Below are 19,858 nucleotides of genomic sequence, written 5' to 3' on the forward strand. Positions count from 1 at the left end.
CCTCAGCATGAAGCAGTTGAAATCACCCTGGAACATGAATCAGGAGTCCAGGGTCCTAATTTGAGACTTGCCACTTCGTAGGGTGGCAATTCAGGTTACCATTTGCATCCAAGTCTCCTTATCTATAAAATGAAAATAATATGTTCACCTACCTCACTGGGTTATTTTGAGAACCAAGTGAGATAATACATGTAAAGTGCTTTGAAAAATTATAAAGTTAGGGCTTCCCTGGTGGCGCAGTGGTTAAGAGTCCGCCTGCCGATGCAGGAGACACAGGTTCGTGCCCCGGTCCAGGAGGATCCCACGTGCCGCGGAGCGGCTGGGCCCGTGAGCCATGGCCGCTGAGCCTGCGCATCCGGAGCCTGTGCTCCGCAACGGGAGAGGCCACAACAGTGAGAGGCCCGTGTACCGCAAAAAAAAAAAAAAAATATATATATATATATATAAAGTTATATATAAATATAAAATGGTGTTAATAATAGCAGCATCAGAGCCCATAAACTCCACCCCACACATTTATATTTGTGGGTAAACAATTAGGAACAGTGGTTATTAATCAGAAACCACATTGTGAAAAAGAATTATGTACTCTCTCCTTGCTTATCAAGTTTGAAGGCAGAATAGTCATTCAGCACATTGACCTTGAAGGCAGAAAAGACTGAATTCAAATCCCAACTCCGCTACCAGCAGTGTGACCTTAGCATATTTTAGTTGCTTTGGGCCTCATTTTGCAGACACACACTCACTCACACAGAGTGAGGACAACAGATTTTTCATGAGGAACCAATGAGATAACTCATGCAAAATGCTGGATCCAGTACCTGGCACATAGTAAGCACTCAATAAGCATTAGCTTTAAAAAGTATCAAACATTTCTTGAGCGCCTGCAACGTGCCAGGTATAACTTAGGAAACAAAACAAAAAGATTCTGAGGGGGTTTTTCTGTTGTCTTTTGGGGGTTTTTTGACCGTGCCAAACGGCATGCAGGATCTTAGTTCCCCAACCAGGGATCGAACCCCGGGCCTGGCAGTGAGAGCACCCAGTCCTAACCACTGGACCGCCAGGGAATTCCCGACATGGTCCTGTTTCAAGGAAAGCGCATACAAATAAAAACCAACTTGCTCACCACTCAAATGCAAAGGCAGTTTAGAAAATGAACTTATAAACCTGCCTGGAGAGACAGGTAAATTGAAACCTTCTTGCAGGAGGAAACATTTGACTCAAGACTTCTGAAGGGTGAGTAGAAGTTTGTGTAAAAAAAACCTTGATGCTTTTTGACTTTATCATTTGCCCACTTGAAAAGCCAGGGCTCACTTTATGCTTGTTGCCCTTCTGGTGGTTCAACCTAAACATTCTGGTGACTTCATGAGCATGGTGTTGGAAACTGATTTTACTGGTTATTTTCTATGCATGAAACATCTGTTGTCTTGTTGTCATTTCATAGACTCCTTAAGAGCTGTACAAACGACTTCTTGCATAGGGGGTAGATTGATTCCCATCACCGAAAAGTATTGGCATCCTTGATGCATGTTGCTGATCCCTTTAAGAAGAAAAGGCAGGGAGGACTTGTGACCACTTGTCCCTCTCCGGAAAAGCTGGAGCCAGAGGTGACTGGGATAAACGGGTAGGGAGTAGAAATTGCAACGCAGAAGGATTTGTTGTTCTGAAGAGAATGGAAGATAGCTGTCCTTTACCCACATGCAAATGTGAATGTACAGAAAGCTTTTAATTTGCCAGATATCTTGCTACCAAATTGAAGTATCTTTCTTATTTCACCAAGGGTGTTACCAGTGAATTTGGGAGTTAGAGATGTTGCCCTAAGTGGAAGAAATATCAGACTTTTCTTTGGGTTTTCTGCTTCCTTAATGTTGCTTCCTAAATCCCTCACCTTAACCACATATACGACGACGTTAAAAGCTGTGTTTACATCGGCTTCTACACCAGCAACTGCCATGTTAGAGAAATTTAATTGACATCTAAAGAAATAATGTTACCTTATGAAAGTCATAGAATCTTAAGAATTTTGAGCTGGAAGAACCAAAGAGAACTTGTAATTCAGCTTTTTCATTTCACAAATGAGGAAACTGGCCCAGGGAGGCTGAGCCCAGCTGTTCCAAAGTACTCTTATGGGGCTTTGGTTAGCATTTTGCATGATGGTGATTTGAAAAGACCCACAGTACCTTTCAATTGCTGTAGACATAAATGAATTGTCTTTCCCCCCACATTTGTAAGCTGAGGAAGATACAGACCAGAGTAAAACTCTGGCAAGTCCCAAGAGAAGAGAAGCCGGTAATACTGAAGTTACTGTATTGGTGCCATGTGAGTGGTGCTGAGTGAAAATGATTCGATTCCGCCCACCCAAGTTCAGGGCATTTGGCCCGAGAACTTTGAAGTAAGCACAACGCTGTCAACAACAACGACAAAACAGTCACCAAGACGGGACAGCATCTTGACCCAAAGCCTAGAGACAGTACCGCAGTACCACGGGAAGTCTGCAGCTGTGAGATTCCACCTCGATGTGTGGCTTGAGAGAGGAACTGCTGGATCGATGCTCCTCTAGAGGAATTTCGGCGGTTGGCAGGACGTGGAAAAGCCATCTCTGGCCGGCAGAACGACCATTTCCTTAAGCCTCCCACTTGTAAGCGAGAATGCTTCATAGATGAGTCAGGCGAGCAGACGGCCTCAAGCCCACCCGCCCTCTCCTTCCTTCGCCTGGAGAGACGCCCACCGCCCTGTTCGCGCCGGGCCACGCCCCTGCCCCGCGGGCTCACCCGACCCTGCTGGTCGGGGGTCTAAGCCCGGAGCCTTTTCCTACCTGGCCCTCTCGGGGCCTCCCCCACCTCCCCTCCCTCGCCCGGTGGGCAGGTGCGGGGCAGTTCGTCAGCCAGGCCGGTCCCCGAGGGAGGGGAGGCGTCAGCGGTGACGGAACAGAAGCCCCGAGAGCCTCGGCGCTTCCTCCACGGCCTCGGCCCGGCGGCGGCCACTCGCGTGCCGCTAGTCGGGGAAGCAAAACCGCTCACTCGGGGCCCGGCGGGCAGCAGCTCCCGCTGCCGCCTACTCGCCGGCCGGGAAACCAGGGGAAGCCTCGGGGCCCAGGGGCGGTGGCGGCGAGACCCCGCCCCGCCCGGCCAGCCCGCTCCTATCGCGGTCCGCGGCCTGGTCACGCGGGGAGTGGCGCCGCGGGCTCGGGACCAGCGCCCGGCGACTGCCGGAGTTGCGGCGGGCCGGGGCCGGGGCCGGGGCCGGGGGGCGGAGGGCGGAGGGTAGAAATAGGGGCGGGCAGGCCGCGTCAGTCCCGGAGCCACGCGCGCGGAGCCGACTGAGCCACGCAGAGGGCGCCGAGCTAGGCGGCCGAGCCCGAGCACCCATGCTGCTGCCGCTGGCCTGGGGCTCGCTCCTCTTCCCGGGGCTCTTCGGGCTCTGCGCCTGGGGGCTGCGGCGCGCGCGGCCCGCCTGGACCCACAACGACTGCGTGCTGATCAGCACCAGGTACGGGGCGAGGCCGCGCCGCCGCCCGACCACGCGCCCCGGCTGCGCCTGCCCAACGCCGAGCCCAGGGCGGAAAAGGGGGACGACAGGAAGCGAGGGGGCCGCCTCCCGGGTCCTCGCCCAGTCCACGGCGCGGGCCGGAGCGCTCCGAGGACCCTGTGCAGCCTGCCCCCGGAGGGAGGGAGGCGGAGGAGGGTGGAGCGGGAGCAGGCTGGAGGGTGGGGGGCTGCCCACGCTGATGAGGACCGGGAGGGACGTCTCTCCGATGCTGACATCTGCCAGCTGCTTTGGGAGTCGGGAGCGCGGCGGCGGCCCTACCGTTTTCCTTGGCGCCCTGGCGGCCTGGGGAAGTCAGGTTGAAGAGTTCTGGCTTCATGCCGTCCATGGGACTGGACTGAGCACTCTTTCCGTCCCCCCTCCGCCCTTTTCTCTTTTCTGTCGCACGTTAGGCTGGTTTCTTCAGTGCAGGCTGTGTTGGCCACCGGGTCTGGGATCGCCATCATCCGCTCCTGTAGCCACGTGATCACCGACAGGTAACATCCAGTGCCAGGTGAAAGCTACACCGATCACGGCGCTGGGCTTTTGCGAAGCTTCCGCATTTGCGTGGCTCACAGGTCCTAGTTCTTTATCAGCATGTGCCGTCAGGCAGCTGACGAATGGGTGAAACTTGGGCACTAACTAGTTCCCTCCTCCTCTCCTCACCGTCAGCATCGCCAGCTTAGGAGAAAGTAAACCGAAGAAATGCTAGACCATGACAGAGCCTGAGTCTGATTTAAGGTGGCGTGTTAGAGGACAGTGTGGTCCAACGATCCAGGTTCTTTATGCGATAGATAAATGTGAAAATTGTTCAGAAGTGGAAGTGTGGCTTTTGGTTCTTTTAAATGATCTCCCTGGGGTTCTGATGTGGAGCATTCATTGGCCAAGATAGGATGTGTGGTTAGCAGAGCCCTGCTATGGAAAGGAACAAATCCACCACCCCTTTCCTTACAAATGCTGCTCTTGTCTTTCCTCTGAAAGATGAAGGTGATGAAGAGTTTTCTAGAGCTTTCAGAAAACTGACTCGAATGGGTGTGAAAGTTCGGTCCACAGGCAGGACAGGAAATGTGCATTCAGTGAAACAAATTATAGCGACCAGGCTGGTCTACTTTGTATAGTATTTAGACCTGGGTAACAGTGCCCCCCCACCCCATTTTAAAGCCATCCTTTCAAAGCCATCCTTTTTTACCTGTCTTCCTAGAATCACCCTTTCCTCCTCACAGTTAAGTTGAAGAGCAATTGTCATATGTGCAGGGAAAGTTAATAGCCTTTCCTAATCCCTTTCTCATGTTTACTCTATTATGTGTCCTGGTTTTCACCTGTTGGGAATGGAATGGGAGGGGAGCCCGAGAGGGGCATCTATCTCACTGTGGCCTGCAAATTTAGTGCCTGATTCTTATTTGGGATTAACCCTGCCATCAAGATTTTCGTGCTTTTCTTTTGCCTTTTTTTTTTTTTTTTTTAGAGAAAACCAGTTATTGGTGATGAATTGTAGATGCTGAGAGAAGATAGGTCAAGTGACTTCGATTGCATACACCAAACACTAACAGCATTTTCTCAGCTGGGTTCAATTTTTATTTTAATTGAGCATTTCCTGATGGTGCAGCAAGCTCCCTCACTGCCCCCGGTTTGTCAGGTCAAACTTGAAACCTGCCTCCTTTGCAGAGATTAAGCTAAGACAGATGCAGCCCCCACGGCACTTGAGGGCAAGCAGCAGGCAGCTGCTACACATTTCAGGAAGAGATCTGCACACAATTAGCTTTCAGTTCTGTAGCACGGTTGTGTTCTCCCCTCAGAAGCCATGTGTCTTAGTGGCTTGAGCATGGTAGCAAATCTAAGTTTGGCTTTTAGGGTCCTCCTTTTGTATATCTTTATGCCTTAGATTCATCCTCTACTTGCATAATAGAGACAGACACCACCTTCTGTGCCCTCAACTTACATGGATGCACAAGGATGCTCTAAAGGCACCTAATCATCTGAAAAGAAAAGCCTTTTGGGGTTCATAGTCTGTACATCCAAATAATTTTCTATTCTATGTCTTTTAATTTTAGGCCTTCATATAGAATGTCTGTAGGTAGGAGGGGGTGTCTATGAATCTTCCCAAATTATCTGTAGGGTGTGATGCAGGGCCAGGGGTTTCATCAGCTCCTTCAAGAGACCCAGATCCCTATTTCTCAATGTAAGCGCTTCCTTTTTTTTTGGCCACACAGCTCACTTACATTTAAGTAAGTGCCAAGGACCTGGGTTTGATCCTGGTCTGGGAACTAAGATCCCACAAACTGCGTGGTGTGGCCAAAAATAATAACAATTAAAAGTACTCTCATACTTTTAACTTTCTAATCTTCACAATAACTTCATCAGGAAAGTAAGACAAGGATTATTATCTTTTTTTTTTTTTTTTTTAAATTATCTTCATTTTATAAAAAAAGTTAAGGTCGGGCTTCCCTGGTGGCGCAGTGGTTGAGAGTCCGCCTGCCGATGCAGGGGACGCGGGTTCGTGCCCCAGTCTGGGAAGATCCCACATGCTGTGGAGCGGCTGGGCCCGTGAGCCATGGCCGCTGAGCCTGCGTGTCCGGAGCCTGTGCTCCGCAACGGGAGAGGCCACAACAGTGAGAGGCCCACGTACCGCAAAAAAAACAAAAACAAAAGTTAAGGTCCAGGCTAGTGCTAGCTAAGATTATAATCCAGATCGCTTGCTGGTAAGTCTTCGGGGAATTCAACTAACAGCCACAATTTCGCATCTTATTGAATTGGTACTGTGTGCAAAATTTTAAAACCCTAGGCTCCACGCAAGGGGAGAGGTCAGTTATATTTCAGATGAGTTTTTAATTGCTCTTCATAGTTGTTTTACTTTGGAATTGCTTCAAGAAAGCGATGGAGACCACAGATGGGCAGTAGAATAAATATTGCATCTTTTTGCCTCATTGGAACTTGGCTAATTAATTTACCTTGGATGTATATTAAGTTTGCCATTACTTGTTTGCCTATTTCACTGCTTACTCATTATTTAGTTTTGCTGTGGTAAGTGTGGAATCATTCAGGAACAGAAATGTGAATGGCACTCTATATTCCCAATGTTGCAGTTCAGTGGACTGGCTCCTTAGGTTAAATGAAGACAGGGTTAAAAATACAGATTTGAGGTCCTGGACACACCATGTTTAGTCTCTGAGGCGTGGAGCCCTTTATAAGCACTGCAGGCAATTCTGATGTTCAGGTAGTTTAAGAACCATAAAACTAAATGGTTTCTTCTACCTAACACATGGATGCTTGATAAAACTTTGCTGACTTAGTCTAATCCTTCCCAGGATAGTACATAATTTCAATTTAGATTTTTTTTTTCATGTAGATTTTCTGTAGAGTGACTATTTGGGGAACAAAATTTTGGAAATTGTAGAGACTTACCTTCTAATCTGCTCTGGGACAGTGATAAACGATCATTTTGACTCAGCAAATATTGATTCAACCCCTTTGGACAAGTAAATGGGAACACTGTCTTTTGTCCTAGCTTCTCTTTTGGTATCTATCTACTGTAAGGTAGTCCTTGAGCTCTGGGCTCATTTCCAGAGATATTTTTCTTGAATGAAACTGGGTTTAGCCATAGTATTGTAAAGAAAGTGGCCAGGGTTACTTCCTGGAAACTCCCTAGAGTGGGATTGCAAACAGATTCAAGAGTAATGTCCCAACTATTGAGCAACTGAGTAGAGTTAAACTGGAAATACTGGGTTTGGGATTTGGGTCACTTTCCAAACCTGTTTCTTGGTGGGTCTGTTGAATCACTGGTAGAGATATCTATCAAAGTCAGCTTATATCACAAAGTACCAGAAAATCCATTACAAATGAGTAGCTAAACCAGACAAATAGTGAGGGCAAGTCACTGAAACACATGGTGCTGAGTGAATCCTTGCTTTCTACCTTTGACACTTATGAGTTTGCCCTGTAATTTAGAGAAAGTTGTTCACTCTCCTTATTTGTCAGCTTCAGCATGTTCATTGTAAAGTATCTGGAGTAAAAACAGCTGATTAAGTACAAAGCTGATGCAGATGTGTTTAAGAAGAAGCTGGCTGTGAGCCTTCATAACGGATATCCATAATTACTTCTTGGACCATCCATATGCTTTCTTTCAGGCACTGGCTTGCCCGAGAGTATGTCTGGTTTTTGATTCCATACATGATCTATGACTCCTACGCCATGTACCTCTGTGAATGGTACCGAACCAGGGACCAGAGCAGCAAACATCCCCTCACCATTTTTCGAAACTTCCTAAGTAAAAACCGCCTCATGATCACGCACCACGCAGTTATTCTGTTTGTCCTTGTGCCGGTCGCACAGGTAATGGCCTCCCAGGACAGGCACCAGTAGGTTCAGCCACTCATTTCTCCTGTTGAACTGGGTGTCCCAACTGTCAGACTGCCCCCTTTTCTTCCCCTTTCCTGCTGCCCCCACTGCCCTCCTGCCAGCTGCTGCCACAGTGTAGGAAGGAATTAAATCTGAAATGTCTGTGATCCTCTTTACTGGCAATCCCCCAGCCCTCTGTGATACCCGAGCATTTGTCAAAGGTTCTGCCTTTAATTCATACAATATAAAACCAATATATAATACAAAACAACATAAAAATTGTTTTAAAGAAATGAGAGTAGCTCCATCAACTGGTTATTTGCTCTGATAGTGCCCAGAGAGGGCTGTTTGCATTATTTTGATGTCACAAAAGCACAGACTCAAAGCAAATAGCCTCACAATTTCTCCCCAGATCCATTTTTTCCCATTAAAAAAACTCACCCAGCAAGGAAGAGAAATGGGAATGCAGAGCGGAGACTAGTAATTCCAAAGTGCCTACCAGGTGACAGGCACTTGATTTAAAAACTTGTAGCTTGGGGACTTCCCTGGGGGTCCAGTGGTTAGTACTTCACCTTCCAACGCAGGGGGTGCGGGTTCGATCCCTGGTCGGGGAGCTAAGATCCCACATGCCTCACGGCCAAAAAACCAAAACATAAAACAGAAGCAAAATTGTGACAAATTCAATAAAGACTTTAAAAATGGTCCACATCAAAAAAAAAAAAACAACTTAAAAAATTTGTTGCTTTCTAATCATTAGAAATTATTAGAAATAATTAGAAATGATAATTAGAAATTATTAGCCCTATACCATAGATGAAGAAACTGGGGCTCTATGAGTTTACGTACCTCGCTCGGTGGTACTAAGAGACAGAACTGCTATCCCAATACTGCTTGCTTGCTTCCTTTTTTTGGCCGCGCCTTGTGGCTTGTGGGGGATCTTAGTTTCCCAGCCAGGGGTCGAAGCTGGGCCACAGCAGCAAAAGTGCCGAGTCCTAGCCACTCGACCGCCAGGGAATTCCCTATACTGCTTTCTTGAAAGGATAAAAGGAGAGGTAGAGTGCATGACATTCTTTAATAAGTCTCTCTTGATTGTGTTGGGGACCCTAACATCAGGCATGGGCCCTGGTGCATATTTCGTGGAACTGAACTGGCTTAAGTGCCTGCCCTTGGCATGACTAAGTTGGATACCCAGAAGTGGGCTGCAGAGTTCCTTTTGGCTGACACTGAAATTCTAGATAAAGCTCAGTGTGTGATGCAGTTGCCTCTGGACCATGAGGATTCCAAGTGCCATTGCTATGGAGGCTGCACGGTGTGAACTGGTCTGCACTGGCCCGTTTAGCACTTCCATTTCCCTGCATGGTTGCTCAGGGTTACCCTTTTCAATAGCCCTAGTTAGAATTTTCCTTCCGGTGGTTCCTTAACCTCCATTACTTATTTCCCTTTTTCCTCTTTTCCTCTGCAGAGGCTTAGGGGAGAGCTTGGGGACTTCTTTGTTGGCTGCATCTTCATGGCAGAACTGAGTACTCCGTTTGTGTCGCTGGGCAGAGTTCTGATTCAGGCACGTATGAAAGGAGTGGCAGAAAGAGTGCCGAGGGAACAGACTCTGCTTCTCCTTGGTAGATTAAGAGGGTTTGGAGAAACTTCTTTAGTGCTACCAATAGTGGGGTAGGAGACCCTTGAACAGACTTAAAGGTCAGTTGGTCTCTTGAGCCAGTGGGATTGAAAAATTGTACATTTGATTCAAATTTGATCCAGTTCTTCATATATATTTTTCCTGGTCACAGAGTTTCTCTAACCCACCGTTCCTGTGCTCCTGTCAGCTGGGTGGCTTAGATCAAATTTCACATCACTGTTGGAAACAATATGAGGCTCTCTGCATATAGAAATACGGCAGTGCTCAATCATCTTTTCTACAAGTGTCCGAAAAGGAGACGCTTGGCCTGTCCGTTGTGGGACTCAGGCTAGTCATTCCCTGAAAGTGACCCTGTGCTCTCCTTCCCTCTTTTGCAGCTAAAGCAGCAGCACACGCTGCTGTACAAGGTGAACGGAATCCTCACGCTGACCACCTTCTTCTCATGTCGGATCCTCCTTTTCCCCTTCATGTACTGGTCCTACGGCCAGCAGCAGGGACTGAGCCTGCTCCAAGTGCCGTTCCACATTCCTTTCTACTGCAATGTGGCCAACGCCTTCCTCATCGCTCCCCAGATCTACTGGTTCTCTCTGCTGTGCAAGAAGGCAGTCCGGCTCTTTGATGCTCCCCCAGCCAAAAAGGATGGTTAATTGCTCCATGAGCCAGGCAGTGAGGGCGCCTCCTCCACTCAGTATTCCCGTGGACCAAACTGCAGGTTGTGCCCTGGGTGGCCTCAGCCTTTTGGGTATTGATAAGCAGAGGGATTAGAGTTTCTCTAAAGAATATTCCTATCACCTCCCGTTTCTAACCTGCCCCTTTTGCAAAAGCACTTTTTCCTTAGTAACAACTATTGGATCCCGTCAGACCTCCACTGGCAGCAAGATGGTTTAATGTGAAGCCCAAGGATCCTTCCCTGGGTCTTATCTCAAGGGCTCTGGAGGTAGAAGCATGGTGCGTGGAGATAGGTGGACCAAGGTGACAAGCAACTGGGCACCTGCCTGGTCCTCATACTGGTGGCTCCCCACCTTTCCAGCCACTCAGGGAGTATCCACACATACTGGGCCAGCAGAAGCAAGTGATGACTTGGTTCTTTTCCTGTGATGTTGGCCTGGGAAAATCGTTGTGGGTAGGTAGTTTTTTTATTGTTTACTAGATAACCCGTAGGTCCTTTGCCTCATCCTTTCATCCATGTGCCAACATTGAATTCTCCTGTCTACCGACTTCTGATCAGAAGTCTCACTGGCAGGGTGGGGTAGATGGCAGGGACGGGAACCTGAAGCACCTGAGTAGGTAGGAAGGCCAATAGGTCAGCACCTCTGCAGGCTGACTGGGTTAGACCAACAGTCCCAGATACTATTCCCTTTTTAGCATGTCCCTCAAGCCCAGCTTTCCCCATATCCACACACACAGGATGCTCTTATTAAAAACTATAGGGGTAAAGTGAAATGATGGCTACCGAGCTATTCACTGGGTAACCCCGCTTTGACACTGTCCTTATCCTGTGAAGCAGAACGGACTGCTGTATTCCAAACCATGAGATGTCTCATCTAGACTGCCTCCTGATAAGCCAGAGCTTGTGGCCCAAAGTCTGTTCCTATCTGACTTACTGCCATTTAGCCACAGAAGGCTGGAGAGCAAAAGTGCAAGTCAGCCCTGGCCAAATTATGTTCTGTGGACTGACTCCTTCACCCACCATTTACAGATAGGATCCTCTGGTGCCAACACTAATTGCTCCTGAACGACAAGGATGGGTTTTAGAAACTGCTACCATGAAGTTTTTTCCCAAGCAGTAGTGAAAAACTAGATTTTTAAAAGTGCCTTTTAATTCACTGCTGTCTGTGAACTTTTAAAGTACTGAGTGTGTAACAGTGTCTCAAATTTTGACTATTTCAGTCTTTAATGGGTGCCATTTAAAAAACATAAGATGCTGTAATTTTTTTTTACCGTTTTACTATCCGTATATCTTTATAAATCACCCCTGTGGTGACTAAGTTGCACTAATATTTTCCAACTTACTCTCATTTGTGAAATATATCCACGCCGACTTCTGGTAAGACCTGTCCTGTGACCAACTTGAATGGCTGCTGTGTGCTATTGTTTCTGTTCTGTGTTCTTCTCCGTGTAACTGGCAGAGGTGGGCTGTTGCAGGGGAAGGGGGTGTGTGAATGCCTTCAGCCTCCAGCAGAGCCTAGCTCATACCTCACTCTAACATGTTTCTGTAATTCACGGTGCCAAGAGTACATTGCAGAGTTCTAGAGTTCTAGCCCAGTGGTCACGTAACTTTAGGCCCTTTCTTCTCTTCCCAGGTGAATCCCAACTAGGAGTCAGGAGGGTGGAAACCCAATTGTAGGCCGCAGACAGAGTCAGCCCACTTGAGGTGCGGGGGGAGGGAACTTGAATACTGCCTCACTGTGATGGGGGGTATGGAGCTGTCCTTCCTTGCCTCCCAATTAAACACTTCACTAACGAGTCCTCATCGTTCTGGAATATATCCTGGGCACGCATTTGCACACACCATTCCCTGCTCCCACATGTTCTTCAAAACCGTGACAACCGGGACTTCCCTGGTGGTGCAGTGGTTAAGACGCCACGCTCCCAGTGCAGGGGGCCAGGGTTCGATCCCTGGCCAGGGAACTAGATCCCAAATGCATGTCGCAACTGAGTTCGCATGCCGCAACTAAAACAGCTGGCGAGTCACGACTAAGGAGCCCATGAGCCACAACTAAGGAGCCCACTTGCCACACTAAGACCTGATAGATAGATAAATAAAACAAACAGAAAAACCAACCAACCAACCAACCCATGACAACCCACCCCAGGCAGAAGATAATTACACCCGTCCTTTAAACACGTCTCTGTGGTGATTACCACAGTATCAGCACAGCCCCTTTGAGATCCACTGAATGGACAGAGCTAACACTGTGGGGCAGAAGTCCTCGATTCAGAAGAGACCCATTTTCCTGAGGTCACTGACCTCCCTCCCACCCACCCAACATTTCATGTTCTTGGTCCAACCGTCTCCTTTTACACTGGTTGCAGGCCTTGTGCGCACACAAATCACATGGCCAATTGGTAGCAGAAAAGAGTCCCTTTCCTAGTTCCTGCCCTTTCCAAGATACGGCGAAATGACTCTTAAAGAGAGTTTCAGTGCAACAGAACACACGTACCTTGTTGTTAGTCCAGCCGGGTGGTTTCACCTTTAGACTTATTTGCCAGATACTAGGGTGGAGAAGCCCAGTGATGAACACGCTCCTCCCAGCTTGACTTGATCTTCACGACTGGCTGCGCCCAGTTTCAGAGTGTACTGATGAGCCTAGACTGTTGATAAGAAAGTCTCAAAAGAGGCAAGACAGAACTCAAAAGAGAATTTTATTACAATTTGTATGTTACAAATACCTAAGAAACTATTTTCTTTACAATGTCGTCAGATTTTTGGGCTTGTGTACAATTTCACATAACCGAAAAATTTGTGTTTTTCAGCTGTAGCCCCCGTAGACCTGGCCAAGTTGAGGCCCAGCTGTTTTCTGACCCACGAAGGTCAGAAGTTGCTGATCTTCTGCAGGAGGGTTTGGCGCCGCTCCTCGGGGCTAATGTTCTCGGCGATGGACTTTAAGAAGTGCTGCTCGTTTACTTTCTGGAGCAAGGAGCTGACAGAAGGGTTGGTCTTGCTCAGGGTTTCGTAGCAGGTGAGGATCTCCAAGGCCAAAACATACAGTGGTTCACACACCTCCTGGTGGAGCATGGCCATGATGTGCAGAACGTGACAGAACACCTGGGTGTAAAAAAACAGGGTTTCCTGGGTCAGGTCCTGCTCTTGTCCTTGGGCCCAAGGGCCAACTGACTGTATCAACCGAACAGAGTCCAGGAGGTCGGTCAGGCTGTTGCACAGGAGCTTGACCACATGGCTCCAGCCTTCCACAGGGAGCCAGTTATGGCAACTCTGGCTGCAGAGAAACTGGAAAGCCCTCAGCAGGAGCACGGAGAGTTGGAGCTCCTGGGCAAAGGGCTTCAGGTTGAGCAGAGGGACAAACTGAATATACTCCAGGCTGTAGGGGACATGCAGGAGCTGCTTCTCCAACAGTCTCCTGGTCAGCTGGTGAAGGCACTGCCACTCCTGGGGGCTGCACCACGGCATGACCTGCACCAGGGCCACCAGGAAGCCCTTGCTGAACAACCTGACCTCCTCAGGGTTGCCCACATCCACCACCAGGAGGGCGAGCATCTGCTCAGAGATGCTGCTGGAGATGCAGGAGCACTCCATCCAGGCCAGGAGGCCTGTGCCGGGCCCATACCTGGGGTGGGCCTGGCAGGTCCACTTGTCCTCAGAAAGCTTACAGATCTCAAAGAGCGTGGCTGGCACCTCACACTTGAAGTGGCCCTCAAAGAAGCTCTTCAGTCTCAGGCCCACAGTCCAGTCCAGCTGCTCCAGCTTCCAGTGGAGCCAGGACAGGGACTTGACCCAGGTGTCCGGGCAGAAGGTCTCGGCGTTAGCCGACACCACCTCACAGAGGAGCTCCAGGATGTGGATCACCAGGTCCTTCCCGTCCAGGGGGAGGCAGCGCTTCTCCTTGGGGAGCTGCCAGTATCTGCTGAAGCCATTCAGGAGCTGGCACAGGCTGAAGATGAGTGGGAACGGAGAGCAGGTCTGCAGCCAGTATTCCTCTAGACATGTGTTTGCTTCCAGAGTCTGGATGAAGATCCTCAGACTGAGGTCCACCTCTTTGACGTCGAGCATCAGGAAAGGCAGAACGAATTCCTTTAGCACCTCATCTGGCTTGAGAAGAGCAGCAACTGGAATCCCTTGGGGCTTCACAGGATTCACCAGGCATCTCAGGAACTCCAGAAACTGCTTCTCTTCCCTGGGTGTAGAGAACTTCGTCCAGACTGTTTCTTTGAGGCAGGACACCACGATCGTCGTGGAGGGATTTGGACCCTGCTCTTCTGCGAACCTGAGGGCGGGGAAGGCGGTGAGAATCTGAGCCAGGAACCTGTGGGTGCCAAGGTTGACCACGGCCATGCTGCACACTTTCTTCACCGTGATCTCCGGGTGCAGAATGACTAGGCGGGCCACAGAAGCGATGGCGTTAGCCAAGCCCTGTTCAGAAGCGCTCTGCGTGAGCTGGTTAAAAGTCGTGTTGAGGTCTTCCTGAAACCCCTCCAAGTGACCCAACAACCTCTCAGAGAGGCCCTTGCGCCCCCAGGAGAGCAGGACGCCCGAGAGGACTTTATTTTTATCTGGCAGTGAGAGGTGTGCATGACACTCCAGGATCAAGTCGATGACCTGTTTGATCTGGGGTCTGGGGACAGCCCCGTCTGCCGCGCTGACGTCCACCACTGCTTCCAGCAGCTCTAACACCAGGCCGGGCTCCTGGAAGACAGCCCGGCTGCTGGCCAGGCAGGCCAGCCACTCATCCGAGAAGGCCCACTTCCTCTCAGAAGCGAAAATGTAGCACATTTCCATGTGCCGGTCCAACTTCTGCTCGATGATGGCCATGGCGATGGAAGCAGTGATGTCCTTCTCGAAGCCCTTGTTCTTCAGCACCCTGTTCGTGTCCTTCAGGAAGTCACCCACGCACTCCGCCAGCTCAGAGGCCACCTGCCTCTCTTCCTTGGACAGGCTAGCGGCGTCCAGGTAGAGCTTCAGGTTCTGGCTGAAGGAGGTCAGGCTGTCGCACAGCCGGTAGCTGCTGTAGCTCATCCCCTGGCTGCCACCGAGCGTGGCCCGCAGCTCCTCCCACCACTCCCGCAGCAGGCTGCGCAGAAACTCGAACCCCATGAGGATCGTCTCGCTCGGCAGCCTGGCCAGTGAGGTCAGGCTGATGTCCCTCTCTGCCTCCTTCACCTTCTCTGCCAGTGCATGCTGGTGATATGGGTTCTGGGTGTCCGTGTTCCACATGGAGATCACCGTGGCCAGTTTGTCTAGATACACAGTGGCGGACACTTCCTGGGGGTTGTCCTCCATCAGTGCAAACACGGTCAGCATGTCAGCCAAGTTGGCCAAGGCACAACACTTCATCCCGGGGCACAGGATCCTATCCTGGATTTGCTTCAGCCCAGTGAGCAGCATGCCCAGCAGGGGCATGGTAGGACACACATCCGGGTCGGACTTAAACCTCTTTGGAGGGTGGGAGAACTCATCTGAAGAGGACAGGTACTTATGGGCCACTGTCCGGAACTGGGAGAGCAGGGGGTCCTGCTGATTGCCCTTGTGCTTCATCATTTCCCACCAAACGTCGAGGAAGAAGGCCACATCCTTTGAAGAAGTGTTGATAGTCATGTGCTCCAAAAAGCGCTCTAGTTCTGCACGGCAGACAGTAGCGGGCAAGGCCATCAGGAGCTGGATAAAGAGTCCAGAAGCTTCCAGGGACTTAAGCAGCTCAAAGAGGACCGTGTGATTGATGGCGGGGATCATGTTGCCCACGGAGAAGAACACATCTTCCTGCCACAGGGTTTCAGTGTCAGAAGGCGTGACAGGGTAGGGCTGCAGAGCCTTGGCCCAGATGATAATCAGAGCTTTCTTCTTCCAGGCGAAGGGCTGGGAGCAGGCCGTGGCAGAGGAGATCTCCCTCAGAGCCTCCACAATCGGCCGCCCAACATGCTCCCAGTCAGACTTGGTCAATTCTGCCAGTGTTTTGGGGCGGAACAGCTGCTCGGCCAGCAAGAAGCCCCCATGCAGAACAGTCATTTCTTCACAGATATTCAAAGGTCCTGCACAGACAGAAGTCCAATAGGATAGAATGTGGTGAAAAATTTTCAGAACAGCAAGCAGAGGTTAGAGGGAGAGGCAGCAGTTGGTCAGCGGGCTGTCATTATTAGGGTTAGAGATGAAAAGGGTTCTGAATAAAATCAGTGGGAGGGGGGAAGAAGGGATGGTTCTAGGACCCACTGCAGAGCTGAAGTCAAAGGATTAACCTGAGGAATAAAAAAGGACTCCCAAGCTCTCTAGCCTGGACCTGGGAAGACAACAGGCACTACTGCAAACAGGGAACACGAGAGATGTGCTTGGAAGGAACACTGATACGTTTTGGTCATTTGGAGTTTGAGGTAGAACATTAAGGTAGAAACGTCCTCCAGCAATGGAAACACAGGGCTGAAGCTCAGGAGGAAAGTCAACCTTGAAATGTGACTCAGGAAGGAGCCTGCCCAGAGGCAAGGCCCTCCAGCAAAGGATGGGCCAGCAGAAGATTTGGGGAAGAAGGGCTGGCTGAGAGAGAGAAAGAGAGAGCGCAAGGACAGTACCAAACTACAGCGGCCACCAAGTACATACTGCAGGACTTGACAACTGAGCTTCTAAGTACCGATACAGACTAGGAAGGGCGTGGACCAGGACTGTCTGCACAGCAGCACTCAGACAAGCCCTGCTTCTCTTTTTTCTCTTAAAGCCTTGTCTTGGAAACAGATTTCAAACGTTCTGCCTTTTGGGGAAACAGTTCAATTCCCACAGCTCTTTCCATCAAAGAGAATAAGCTACTAATGGTCCTGGTTCTCTGGTAGAAGCCAAGAAGTAGATAGAAAAAAATACTGTACTAGATTCAGAAAAGTCCTTCTTCAGTGAGCCCTGAGTTGACACAGACTTAGCAAGGAAGGCATCTTGGGATGTTTAATTAGACATGGGTTTAACTCCTAGCTCAGCCATTTAAAAGTGGTGTGGGCTTCCCTGGTGGCGCAGTGGTTGAGAGTCCGCCTGCTGATGCAGGGGACACGGGTTCGTGCCCCGGTCCGGGAAGATCCCACATGCCGTGGAGCGGCTGGGCCCGTGAGCCATGGCCGCTGAGCCTGCGCATCCGGAGCCTGTGCTCCGCAACGGGAGAGGCCACGGGAGAGGCCACAACAGTTAGAGGCCCGCGTACCGGTGGGGGGGGGGGAAGTGGTGTGATCTTGGACAGATTACTTCTCTGAACTTCTGCATATGTGGGGATAATACAGACTTCACATTATGACCCTGAGGATCAAATAATACATACAGTCAAGCCCCTGGCATTGGGTCCACAGCCACTGTTGGCTCCCAATCCCATCTTCCAGGGCTGTTGAGGGTTAGGTAAGATATATACAATTAAGAATCAGGCTACAGGGCTTCCCTGGTGGCGCAGTGGTTGAGAGTCCGCCTGCCGATGCAGGGGACGCGGGTTCGTGCCCCGGTCCGGGAGGATGCCACGTGCCACGGAGCGGCTAGGCCCGTGAGCCATGGCTGCTGAGCCTGCACGTCCGGAGCCTGTGCTCCGCAACGGGAGAGGCCACAACAGTGAGAGGCCCGCGTACTGCAAAAAAAGAATCAGGCTACAAAGAGCCTAAGTGCTCGATAAACGCTGGTTCTCCCAAACCTTTCCACTGTTGCCAGGACCAGAATCTTGCCCCTATTCTTTGCCTCCTCCAGCTCAGAAACAGGACATGTCTTTCTTAGGTATACTTCCTTTGGCCCAGAAACTAAATCATCGTACAAACATTGCTCACTCTTCAATGTTCCTGACCCCTCTCCCCTTTCCCAGGGCCCCTTCCTCAGTCCCTCAGGCCCCCAAGAACACAGCTTCCCCATTTTCATGGGCCAGGAGACTATCCTGCCCCTTCCATCTGGAACAGCACTCCTATGCAACCCACTGGTGAAGGCAATCCATCTTGGTGCCCAGTGGCTGAGGCAGACTCCCAGGAAGAGCCAGGTTGCTGAGAGGTCTCCCTGGGGGTTCTGGCCTTTCTTTCTGGTTCAGGCTGCTCTCCCAGGGCCCCCCAAAAGGCTCCCTTCTGACTCTGTAAATTTAATTTTATTGCTCTACCTGCTCAGCTGAGATGTTTGGCCCCCAAGACCCACCTTCCAGAGACGGTAAGTATATACTCATGCCACCTGAAGGAGTAAGTCCCAGAAGCAGTTAATGGCTGGGCGAATCCCAAGTGTTTTATCACGAATGGTTAACTGGCGCTTGTGAGTGCCCGCTCCTTATGTTTAAGCACTTACTCTGTACCAGGCACTGTGCTAGTTGGTATGTGTATCTTTTCATCATCAGATCAACATTTTGAGAACCATTACTGTTTTAGAGATGGAAACATTAAGACTCAAACAATTTGCTCAGGTTGTCGGAACTGCAAAGCAGTGGGCTGGGACAGAGATCACCACAGCTGCAGGGCTCCAAACTCTTCGACCTTTACCTTTCCACCACGGAAGAGATGGCTGGGGACAGGGACCAGAACATTTCTCAACAGCCTACTAATACTGGCACATTTTGGGGAGCCTCACCCCAGCTGTCCCAGAACAGCCTCTTGGTCTTATGCCCTTAAGAGCACATCCAGCAGCGGGGGAGGCTGGGCAAGGAGCCGCCGATTTATACCAACTCTCCCCTCCCTTCTCCCAGACCTGGCATCTGGAGAATCAAGACGCACGTTGCCGCCTCGGCTGCTGCAACCCGTGCCCACAACTGCTGGTCTGAATAACGCTAGCCCTGCGCAAGGCACCGGACTCGACACTGTACACACGTGATCTCAGTGAAAACTCCCCCAAACTCTGTGAGGCTGATACGGTATCATCATCCCCGTTTATCCACGAGGACCTCAAGAGCGTCAGACGCTTGCTCAAGAACTTAGTAGACGTTCAATAAATGAGATCGTTGGGGATACGGGATTCCCCGGGGCGCCGCCGGAGCCCGGCCTTTTCCAAAGCACGTGCCCGAACCTGTCCACTCTCGCGAACGCTAACTTCACATCCGCTGGCCCCTTCACGTGGAAAGGGGCCTGGAGCCGGCAAGAGGCGAGCGGAAGAGCGGCGGGTAGAGCCCGGCCCCCCAACCTCCGGTCTCCAGGACACCCCCGCCCTCCCAACCCCCTCCCCGGCCCGGAGGTCTCCCTCAGCCCGGGCCCACTCAGCACTGCCTGGTCGCCGGTTGCTCAACGCGGCCCACGCGGGCCCAGAGGAACCGAACACCCACCTAGATCCATGGCGGCGACGCTGGCTGCGGCGCGGGTCGCCCCTCCCCCGCCAGGCCGCGAGGGCGGCGCAAGCGTCACGGCACAATGGGCGGCCCCGGGGGGCGGGACAATGGGCGGCGCCTCGGCCCCCGCCCGCAGTCTCAGCTCGGGCTCTGCGCGGACCCCGGCATATGTCCGCCGCTCCGCGCGCACGCGCGGTCCCACCTAAGCGCCCGCGGCATCGGGGCCTCCAGGCCCACAGCTCCCCCTATCGGCCCGAGGCCTCCAACTAGGCAACAGGCAGGTACCCGCGCCTCCATCCCACGGCGTGCCCCTCCCCGCTCTACCCGGGGCCCGGCCCCCAAACGACCGCCCCCTCCCAGCCCAGGCTCCGCTCGGCCGCGCGTCTCTGCAGTTCCCTACTTCCTGGGCCCCAGTCTGTCCTACCTATAGCTCCATCCCTGGCCCCGCATTCTC

General features: G+C 51.0%; 2 protein-coding genes across 4 annotated transcripts; one reads left to right on the forward strand and one right to left on the reverse strand.

The window, feature by feature from the left end:
* Nucleotides 1-3,213: 3,213 nt before the first annotated feature.
* TLCD3A (TLC domain containing 3A) lies at nucleotides 3,214-13,092 on the forward strand. Of its 3 annotated transcripts, XR_003792045.1 has the most exons (6): nucleotides 3,281-3,489; nucleotides 3,939-4,022; nucleotides 7,650-7,854; nucleotides 9,323-9,418; nucleotides 9,871-10,616; nucleotides 12,971-13,092. XR_003792045.1 is itself a non-coding variant. In XM_029212818.1 (5 exons), the coding sequence occupies exons 1-5, from the start codon at nucleotides 3,368-3,370 to the stop codon at nucleotides 10,138-10,140; spliced, it is 777 nt and encodes a 258-aa protein (XP_029068651.1). In that variant the 5' UTR covers nucleotides 3,214-3,367; the 3' UTR covers nucleotides 10,141-11,538. The 3 variants fall into 3 exon arrangements, 2 of the variants coding, with proteins under 2 accessions (XP_029068651.1, XP_029068652.1); XM_029212818.1 differs by lacking the exon at nucleotides 12,971-13,092 and having other exon boundaries at nucleotides 3,214-3,489; nucleotides 9,871-11,538; XM_029212819.1 differs by lacking the exons at nucleotides 7,650-7,854; nucleotides 12,971-13,092 and having other exon boundaries at nucleotides 9,871-10,103.
* GEMIN4 (gem nuclear organelle associated protein 4) lies at nucleotides 12,850-19,430 on the reverse strand. The gene is made up of 2 exons (XM_029212817.1): nucleotides 19,402-19,430; nucleotides 12,850-16,198 (listed from the first exon to the last, which is right to left on the reverse strand). The coding sequence occupies exons 1-2, from the start codon at nucleotides 19,409-19,411 to the stop codon at nucleotides 13,029-13,031; spliced, it is 3,180 nt and encodes a 1,059-aa protein (XP_029068650.1). The 5' UTR covers nucleotides 19,412-19,430; the 3' UTR covers nucleotides 12,850-13,028.
* Nucleotides 19,431-19,858: the final 428 nt, after the last annotated feature.

Source organism: Monodon monoceros, unplaced genomic scaffold (assembly GCF_005190385.1).
Source record: "Monodon monoceros isolate NGI ecotype Baffin Bay Population unplaced genomic scaffold, NGI_Narwhal_1 Super_Scaffold_9, whole genome shotgun sequence".
Taxonomy (NCBI): domain Eukaryota; kingdom Metazoa; phylum Chordata; class Mammalia; order Artiodactyla; family Monodontidae; genus Monodon; species Monodon monoceros.